Source organism: Toxotes jaculatrix, chromosome 3 (genome assembly GCF_017976425.1).
Source record: "Toxotes jaculatrix isolate fToxJac2 chromosome 3, fToxJac2.pri, whole genome shotgun sequence".
Lineage (NCBI taxonomy): Eukaryota > Metazoa > Chordata > Actinopteri > Toxotidae > Toxotes > Toxotes jaculatrix.
The window spans coordinates 574,050-584,493 of record NC_054396.1 but is presented as its reverse complement, the minus strand read 5'-3'; the positions used below and the strand labels follow the sequence as shown (position 1 = coordinate 584,493).

At 40.4% G+C, this 10,444-nt stretch overlaps 1 protein-coding gene across 1 annotated transcript; it reads right to left on the bottom strand.

Annotated features, from left to right (window-relative positions):
* Window positions 1-1,886: 1,886 nt before the first annotated feature.
* arfrp1 (ADP-ribosylation factor related protein 1) lies at window positions 1,887-10,042 on the bottom strand. Its single transcript, XM_041034947.1, has 7 exons — window positions 9,703-10,042; window positions 8,049-8,136; window positions 7,615-7,697; window positions 5,089-5,170; window positions 4,522-4,592; window positions 4,214-4,314; window positions 1,887-3,634 (listed from the first exon to the last, which is right to left on the bottom strand). The coding sequence occupies exons 1-7, from the start codon at window positions 9,793-9,795 to the stop codon at window positions 3,547-3,549; spliced, it is 606 nt and encodes a 201-aa protein (XP_040890881.1). The 5' UTR covers window positions 9,796-10,042; the 3' UTR covers window positions 1,887-3,546.
* Window positions 10,043-10,444: the final 402 nt, after the last annotated feature.

The window sequence follows — 10,444 nt, the reverse complement described above, 5'->3', positions numbered from 1 at the left end:
CCATGGCATTAATCACTGTGGATTACTATCTAACTACAACAAAAAGTTATCACATTTAGTTTTACAAGTTGTATTCATAATGATAGAGTACAATAAGTAGAGTACGTTTGAGTGTGTGAATGATCAATAATCAGTTTTATTGGCAGTAGTAGAGGGCCCCAAAATCAAATTTTTCTTAGGGCCCCATGGAGGCTTGGGCCGGCCCTGTCAGAATTGTTATTCTTTACACTGCCTTTGTGATGTGTTTTCATTTTTTAAAAATCGAATTTCTGGTCTCTGTAAAGCGCTTTGAGACAATTGTGGAAGGTGCAATATAAATAAAACTGAATTGAATTGAATTGAATTGAATTGATGTCACTGCTGCTGCCACTCATGGTGTTTGCCATATGCACAGCTAAGTTTGGTTTTAGTCTGTCTGACCTTGTCTTTGTCCAGTCCCTTTTAGGTCTTTTAAAACTACTGTAGTTCATATCATCTAACCAGTTTATCAAAACTAAAGTTTTGGACTACAGCTACAACAGCGTGGTGGTGAAGCCTCGTTGGCGCAGCAGGCAGGGTGTCAGTCTTGTAATCTGAAGGTTGTGAGTTCAGGCCTCAGACAGGGCAGTTGTTCGCAGCGGCCAAGTGAAGTGTGTGTCTTTGGACTTTGGACCTCCTGGAGATCGGAGCCGCCTCTGCGACCATGGCTGTGGTGTCCCTGAGCTACCCCAGCTCCCTGGGCTCCTTATAATATAAGTTTATACAGTATAAACATAAACTAACTTAAGGAAGCTATTTCATGCTCCCAGAGGAGAATGAAATGCCACCCTCACAAGCAGGCATTTCCTTGATCTTCCAAATCAGATGACAAGGGTCTAGTTCTTTTGCCAACTTCTGTCTCAGCTCTCTCTCTCTGCTCCTTTTTCCAGACCTTTTGTGATTGAAAGAAAAGTACATTATACTGTGTGGTAAAGAGCCCTGACCAAAAGTGTCAAACTCTCCTGTGCAAAAGAAAATGCATCCATGAGCTGTGAAAGAGAAAACAGCCACAACAATGGGTAAATCAACAGGTAATAAACAATAGGCATCTCTATGAGATGCTTGCTTTCTGCAAAACCAAACTATAAGACATTTTTCCCTCCAATCCAGCCCCTCTGTTTGCTGACTGCATCGTTTTTTTAACGTGTAGGCAATTTCCAGCCTCTGAATAGTTACCATGTCAACAACTGGTCCTCTCAACTACTGTGGCTGTGATGATGTCATGTTCTTGATTTTTCACATGCTGTAAAACTTGAAGGTTTCTCTCTCTGTTGCAAATACAAACTTCATTGTCAGTTGCAGATGTCCATGTCTCCATTGCTAACAGTTTATGTTTATGAAAAATAAATGTCAAAATTGTTGCAAATGTTGAGATTAGGTTACATCTCTGTGGTGTGGTTAGTTCATTTTAAAAGTTCATAGTCCTCATGGAAATTGTGTCCTTGGTGGACCTGTGGGGAGGATGTTAGTGCTGACACAGAAAGCGGGACACACACTATTAGAGGGTCAAATCACCCATATTCCACTTGCCTCCAGTGGCCTTTCAGCTTGAGTTATTCAGGGTTTGGTACCATCTCTAACATCATGGAGGTGAATGAAGTTCAGGAGAACTGTAACTATTGTCTACAGAAGAAAGTGTCCCCTGGTTCTGTGGATTATCCAGAGCCACGATGACCCAGTTTGTGGAAAGGTATTAAGTTATCAAACATTGTAAATGTCATTCGATTCTTATTAGGGTGCAGGCAAAAATCCGAAAGCCTGGACAAAAACAACAACCAACTGTTTGCAGGTTACATACCTCCAGATCTAATATGTACTTAACACAACATGAAAATATAACACATCTACAGTCAATTTCAAACGTGACAAGTTGTTTTTTTTATTTTATTAATTTCTTATAATCATGTACAATACATGTGGCTGACAGAGGACGTCACCTTCAGTTTATTAAACCACTTCACACACCGCAGGTTAAACTGCTGGTATCCAGTGATTCAGCAGAGGTCAGCAAGGTTTCTGTGTGTTCAGCACACTGTGTGTAGTGTCTCTGCAAGTTAACACATGAAGATCTCCAGAGTCAATTTCAAAAATCCAAAGGCATCTCAATGGGTGATCAAATGATAAATGAGGTCAAAGGACACGAGTTTCTAAGACTGTGGTGCTGTTTGGCTGCACCGGAGTCTCTATGGAGCCCCATGAGGAAAAAAAGACACAACTCAAAAACCACCAAAAAAAATACACCAAACTGTTAACAGAGTAGTTATTCTCCCTTTCGTCTAAGAGAAGAAATCTGAATAGGTTTTATTTAGTTTTTGGAAGTTACAGTGAGCCTTCCTTGACGTTATACGAAATATTCCGTTCCCAACAGATGATGAAGTGACCAAATGCTTCAGGAGACTATTCAACCGCTTATTTATTTTTTAATGAACACTTGTATTTGGAAACAGTTAAAGATGTATACCTTCAGTAGGAACCAGTGGGCTTGGTGCTGAAAGCCACAGATAGTGTAGGGAAATGGAAGATGATTACAAAGATACAGACTAACACATTGTTGGTTTTGGTCTTCTCATCCTTTAACCAGCTGAAGGTATTCTCTATGACTGTAAAAGTCCCTACATTACAATATGTCCTGACTGAAATCATGGGCTGAGGTTACAGGAGTAACTGCTGCTGTGAGATCTGACAGTCTGGGGATATTCCATCACCACAGCTAGAAAACAGAAAGCCAATGCAGGCTAGATCCCATCCTTCAGAGTCTGACAGAGACTCAGCAGGTGATGAAATAACATCACAACTACAGTAAGTTTTAGTGGGAATCAGAGCTAAAGTCACTGAGTGGAATACAGAGGTCTTCCATTGCTAACGGTTCCTAACTTACATAATGTGAACTTGGGGGAAATGTGAAATGGGGGAAAAAAATAATGTATAAAAAAATATGACAATGTTCATAGGTTCCATGACATTGACATGTAATAGCAATGCTGGCTCTCTGCTGTCACTCAACTGTTGAAACACAGATGCTGTTTATATTTCCGTCTGCAAAAAGTGAAGAAAATTCAAATTTAAGTTTGATTTTCTAAATGTGGCTGAAGCTAGTTTGATGCTGTGAGATCAGAGTCCCACCCTGCTGAAGTTATGCATATTTTACACGAGTCAAAAAAAACTGATGAGTCAAAAGTTACGGTGTTCTTGTGAACATAGTGCAGGGAGTCAGCCAGTGAGCTGCAGCCAGCTCCAGAGACTGAGGCTCACACATGAAACAGAAGAAATCATAACACCACTGAAAAAAAAAAGTGGAACAAGTGGACCAGACGGACTTCTGTTCCAAAGCACATCTGACATTATGCTTGGTGATAAAAATACTGCCACACTCTGTCTGTAATGAGCTCCTAAATGCAGAAATCCAAACTGTTCAAAGTCACAGCAAACACAAGGAGAGAGGAGAGTTGATCAGCTCCAGGGTTTACGTGGGAGTGTCCTCAAGGAGAAACTCAGTCCAAAATGAGAGAGAAGAATGCTGATGACTTCTTATGTGATGTCCTTCTGTCTGGGAGGCCTGTGAATGTTCCTGACCACACATTTCACCATCCACTCAATTCCTTCATTCACTCCGTCCCTGCATGAGAACAAGTGTCGAGTAAGTTATTTTGTAGGATTTCAAACCTCTTCTGAAGAGTTACCCAAAAAGGAAACAATCCAGAGACCAAGACGGCAGAGCAGAGAGAGTGATGGTGTGTCCAAAACTGACTCATAAGGATCACCACAGTTAGTTTGTAAAATGTCATTTTACCACAGATATCCATCAGCTTCACAAAAAGACGTGTGCCCACTACACTGTCTTAATGTCTCATTTCATTAAGTGGCTTATTTAAATGGAAAATGGAAAATTAAAGGCCTGACAGTGAATTTGATATTTCGCACAACTTGAACACAATATTTCCTTCAGTGCAACATTATAATTGTGGCTTTTTAAAGGTGTTCTGCATAGCTGTCAACGTCAAATTCATGTAAAAAGTTGAGAGAAGAAACTTAAACCACAACGATATGAACATCATCATAAAATGTCATGTATTCCAAACCAGCAGCAACACAACAAATACTACCTTTGTTTGGCTTCTGTTCCTGAAATGAAACACGCAACATGTAATGGAGCATTTGAATGTTTGCTGTTGTTGTAACTCTGTAGCAGTCTTACCCTGTGAGGGCAGTACAAGGCTGGACTAAACAGTCTCTCTTGCCGATCTTTGGGGCACAGTCACTGAAGGCTGTTTTAATGTCCGGCACTGACAAACAGTCCTGAGAACAGAGGAGACACAAGACTTGAGTTTAGACTACAAATGCCTAAAAGAAGACACGTCTGTCAAAACCACAAGGGCATATCAATCAAAAGCTATGTAATGTACAAAGAGCTGAAACAACCAATCAATTAGTGAGTATTTTCAGACATCATCATCATCATTCACCTGAATGTGGTTTGAGTAAATTAAAAAGATCACACAGTACCGGAATATCCTGTTTGTTGGCCAACACAAGCAGTGGAACGCCTTCTAATGCCTCACTGCTGATCATTTTCTCTGGAGGAGACAAGAGTCAATTTAATGATTCAACAATTAACAGAAAAAAAGTCCATCTCATAATGCTGACACAAACAGTCTGTTACAGGCTTTTTACTGTTCCCTGTTATGTTACTGATAGCTACAAAACATTTCATTTGTATTGAAAAAATAAGTGACGTAAAGTTTAAACACAGGTTCACACACATTCAGGGTAGACAGTTTTCAATTCAATTTTATTTATATAGCACCTTCAACAATCAAAATTGTCTCAAGGTGCTTTACAGAGACCCAGAGCCTGACCCCAGATCAGCACTTAGATCACTTAGATCAGACCCCAGATCAGAAAAAACTTTTCTTCCCTTTTAACAGGAAGAAACATTGACCAGAACCTGACTCATATCGGGGACCCTCCTGCTGGGTTAAAGGAGGAAAAGGAGGATGATAGGACAGCTGGGAATGGAGGAGAGGAGGAGAAGGACATGATACGTGTTAGAAGGAAGGACGTGTTACTCACCGAAGGCCTCCTTCGACTCTGACAGGCGGTCTTCATCAGTTGAATCTATCACATAGATGACTCCATGGGACTCTGCGTAGTACTATGAAAAAACATGAAGAAACACAGAGGACATCAGAGTAGGCTCCTGGGCTTAAAGAATCAACCTTAATGGCACTTTTTGGTATAAATGCTGAACAAAGTATGAGAAAAAGCTGAGATTCGAAGGTTAAAGTGATGATATTGTGAGAAAACGTTAAAACACTGCAGAACCAAATGACATATAGTGGTGGAAAAAAGTTTTCGGACACCCCATGCATTTGTGATATATTGCATTAACAATCACTCTTAAGTTTCCAAGTGCAATTTGTTTTTGTACAGTCACAACCACAATACTAAACCAATCCTAAAGAAATCAGCCATTAAAAACTTAAAATTGATTAGCTCGATAAAAAGACTTAACAAATTTTAAGTATTGTGGTACCACTGACCAACTAATGAAGATCATAATTTTTATTGAAGACAATTTTTGTTAGGGTGCTTTGTGTCTATATAAAGCCAGCACATTTGTTCTTCAGATCAAAAATGGCTAAAACAAGGAACTTAACACAAGAAACACGCCTAAAGATAAAGATTCTCAGCCTGGAAGGGTACAGCTGCCGCCAGATAGCCAGAAAGTGCAGATGCAGTCCTTCAGCAGTTAGATAGACACTGCAGAAATATAAACAAACAAACAGATTGGAAGACAAACAAAGATCTAGGCGTCCAAGAGTGTCTTTGGTGAGAAATGACCGCATCCTGATCCGCATGTACAGGGAAAACCGCCGAATGGCATCACATGAGCTTCAGCAACAGTGGTCAAACCAAACTGGTATCCAATGTTCCACCCGCACTGTGCGTGGCTGACTCCTACATCGTGGCTTAAGGTCCTGCAAGGCTGTTAAGAAGCCCCTGATCAACAAGAGGCAGAGGTTAGCTCGGTGCCGCTGGGCCCAAGCACACAAGATCTGGACAGCCAGGAACTGGAAGAAGATTCTGTGGTCGGATGAGTCCAGTTTCCAGCTTAATGCTGCTCGTGCTAATGTGAGGGTATGCAGAAGGCCAGGTGAGGCATTATCTCCAGCATGTACAGTACCTACTGTCAAGTATGGTGGAGGCAGTATCATGGTTTGGGGATGTATGAGTGCTGCTGGCGTTGGTCACCTGGTCACTGTCTGTGATGGCACATTGAACTCTGCTGAGTATTGTGCCATTCTTCAAACCCACATGCTCCCTTCTGCACATACACTGTTCCGTCGAGGTCGAAACTGGATGTTTGAGCAAGATAATGCCCCTTGCCACGCATCCAGGTCAAGTAGAACTTGGCTGCAGGAGCACAATATCCAGGTCATAGAGTGGCCAGCTCAATCCCCAGACATGAGCCCCATTGAAAATCTTTGCTGGATTATCAAAAGGTCTGTTTCAATGTGGAAACCAAAGAATTTGGAAGAATTAAAAACAGTAATTCAAGAAGAATGGGAGAAGATTACCCCTCAACAGTGTGAAAGGCTCATGGAGAACATGCCAGCCAGGATTAAAGCGCTACTGCGTGCTAATGGCAGGAGTACTAAATATTAATTTTGTTATGTGACGGTTTATTTATTTTTTGTTCAGTATGGAACACAGTCTTTGCTATTTGTTAAATTTGATACCGACAAAGTTGAGAACTGACACGGCGACACCATCAAGAATTTAGTTTTGCTGTTTTTTTCCTTGATAACAATAAACAAAAGAAATCATTTGCTTTGTTTGTGTCTGTCTGATGCAGCCACACCTTGTGAAATACAAAAAAGATTTTTGCTGCAAATATTTCATGATAATATTTGAGATTGTGTAAAATTTTAAAGGTGTCCGAAAACTTTTTTCCTCCACTGTATATAGTGACCAGATGGATTATAAGATTTTCTGTACATATTCCTGATAGTCCATATATATTCCAGGTACTATTTTTACTTGCAAAAGACAGGACCACGATGTGAGGTGAGGGTACGCAGAAGGCCAGGTGGGGCATTATCTCCAGCATGTAGTGTGTGTCACTCCCCTTTGACTGATAAACAGCTTTAGTGTCCTCTGACTGTCACTGTGTCCCCCTCACATCCACAGGTTCTTGACACACTCGTCATTCACTGGTTGACAGACACCCCACCCCATGAGGTCCTGTTTCACAAAGTCCAGGACTGTTCCTACAGGAGAGTTTAAAGAAGCGACTGTGTGCTACACTAACTTAGGTGGTGAAGTAATGTTTGTGTGGATAAATCACACACTAAAGTTCTACACTAAACTCGAAAGCCTGAAACTTTAAATATTATGGCTTTCTGCACAAAATACTTCTACTTTATTATGGAAATCTCAGCTTGTTTTTTCCCTAACTGTGTCTTAGAAAGAGAATAATTTTCCAGTGTGCTGACAGACATGGAGTGCGTGCGTGCGTGCGTGCATGTGTGTGTCAGTGTGAGGCTATTGAAGAATTGCCCTCAGGACACTGTAGATGTTTCATTTTGAACTCACTTTGTCCCACAGAGACTGGAGCTCCTCCTGACCTCCCAGATCCCAGAACATTAGACGAGCCTTGCCCACATCGATTGTACCAACTGTGAAGGAAAGTGAGCAAAGACCATCATGTTATCACAGTGTAAGAGGAATAAAAAGGATTGACTTGAGCCATGCAATAATATCCAGTAATAACTGCAGCTAGCCATGGAAGACGTCCTCAAAGGATCCCAATTTGATTGATGCTGGCTCGGTCATCATCCACTCAGCTGACAAAAAGCTGAAATGGATCACTGCTACCATGATGTTATAGAGAGGAGTAAGCTGTCAATTTTGTTGGTGTAACAGAATAGTGATGCACAGGGTAGTGATGCAGGGTAGTCACTGTTTGAAGCAACAAGATCATCACTCTTCATGACAAACACAACTGAACACATACTGGACTGACTTACTGTTGAGGCCAACTGTAGTTGTGATCTTTGATAAATTCATTCCCTTGTAGTTCTTACTGAACTTTGTTTTGGTTTGTTCCAGAAAAGTCTGCAGAGAGAGACAACAGTTAGATTGATGCATAAGTCAGACTGGGCACATTTTGCTTAACACATCAAATATCATGGCATAGGGCTACGACACTCCCGACACACACACGTCATTAGATCACGTCATATCTTCATATCAAGTTCATCTCTGTAGCTCCACATAGAAAATCTACAAAATGAAAACACTTTTTATTTGTTAATTTATTAACAATGTAATATTCTGAAAATGACTAATTTTACCAGGCTAAAGCACTATACACATGTATATATTAGTACACAGTATATATTTTACATGTACCATATTAGTAGTAATTATGTGCCAGATTGAACCGCGACCCTTAACCATGCTAAGGTATGCTGAGATAATATTTCCTCTGCCAAAACTAGAAAACACTGACTAAACTTAATTTTGAATAGAGTCCGGTTTGCACTTATCTTTAACTCTGAGAACACAAAAGTGACAGACCCAAACCACATGGGTGTGACAGCAGCACCACACAGAAATAACACAAATGACAGTACACACTATCAGTGTGGATTAACGAGTTAACACTGTAGTCTGGATATCCAGACAATGAACCAGGTTAATTCTAAATCACTTTTGAGAAACATCATCACTGCATTTCAGAATAAAACTTTACTGATGCTGCTCAGGTGATATTTTCACCCCATGGCCCAAAACTTTAGCACCTCTGGGGGTATGTGGACAAAGTTACACAAATAAGAAGAAAGGAAAAAGGAATAAAGTAGACAGCCACGCCTGTCACCAGTGGTTACAATCGAACACTGGAAAAATACAATGTAAAGACAAAAAAAAACAAAACAGCAAGTCAGCAAATAAATGAACACATAAATACACAAACAAGAACCCTTTGGCAGATACTCAGAAGCTTAAAAGTATCCATAATTTATTTAATAAATCTGGTGAGAATGGTTAATTCCTTAATATTTGTCGTATGTACTAATTAAAATAACCCGACTGGTACTGAAATAATAGTATGCTTTCATGGTACCAATGTGCTGTGCTAGCTCACAGGGCCATATTTCAGGATATTTCTTGAAAAACAGTAGTGTGCAGCTAGAGTGAGGAGGAACAGATGAAAACAAAAACTGGTTTGAAGTGTGTGTGACAAAATATGAAAGGGTCTGTAACACCTTATTACTCCCTATGTCCCGATTTTAATCTAAAAATAGGGAACGTGCAGGCAGGGGTTGGACTCTGAGGTGAGCATGAAGCTGATCTGAGAATAACTAGAAAACAGCATTTGAAAGATTTGAAAGGGGAACCATCTGACAAGCCCTGTTGACCAGGCTGCATGAACTTTACAGACAGTCCCTAACTACTGCTCGCTCGTCGTCTCCCCCGGTGTACCGGCGGCTCGCGGAGCATTCAGTCTTACCCGAAGAATAAGAAATGTTTATTCTGTAATACACAACTAATCTGCTGGGGCCTAGTGGTCTCACTCAAAGGATATTGAGGATTAATGTCTGGACATTTACCGTCAAACTGTCCACACCGCGAGGAGTTGGCCCAGGCGCAAGAAATTCAGATTGTTATTTAACTCACCGTTTTTCCGGCGTTGTCCAGTCCCAGGATCAGAACGCAGTATTCGTCCTTTTGGAACATGTACTTATATAATCCAGATAATAAAGTATACATCTTAGAAAAAAATGTAAACAACACAGGTACTTAGTTAGCTTGATAACCTAGCCTTGCCTATATATGAGGCAAAACACAGCGAGTCTCACCACTGTGTCTTCATTATAATCTCTGTTAACAAGCATGTATATAAACACGACTGACTAACAACACTAGATTCATAAAATGAGTCAATAAAAGTCGTCGTTTGCAGCTATTTTCCTACTCCGAAGCTATAACCAGCACTGACGCTACGTATAGTCCAACCAGGAAGTTGAACAGTAGGAATTCTGGGTAATGAAGTAAACAGTGTCTCGTTAAACCGTTTGTGTGAGACGGCTGTATATTCACAAAAACTTCATTTCCCACAGACGATTTCGATATTTACTTCATGGAGTGAAATCCAGTTAAAGGAAAACATCCAACCCAAAATGTGTGGCTTTCAGAAGTAAAGAAGGGAGAAAAAAAAATCCCAGAAAATGTTCAGTTAAACCGCCATGACTGTTGTTTCAGCTGGACTGCCTCCATTATTTCTAATTAGACGTATACAAAGCTGTTGTATGTGCTGAAAGAGAAGTAAATACACACATTTTTATATTGTTATACTTATTTGTACAGCTGCTCCGTGCAATACGTTGTTGTTTCTCAGGAACTATATTTCTATATTTCT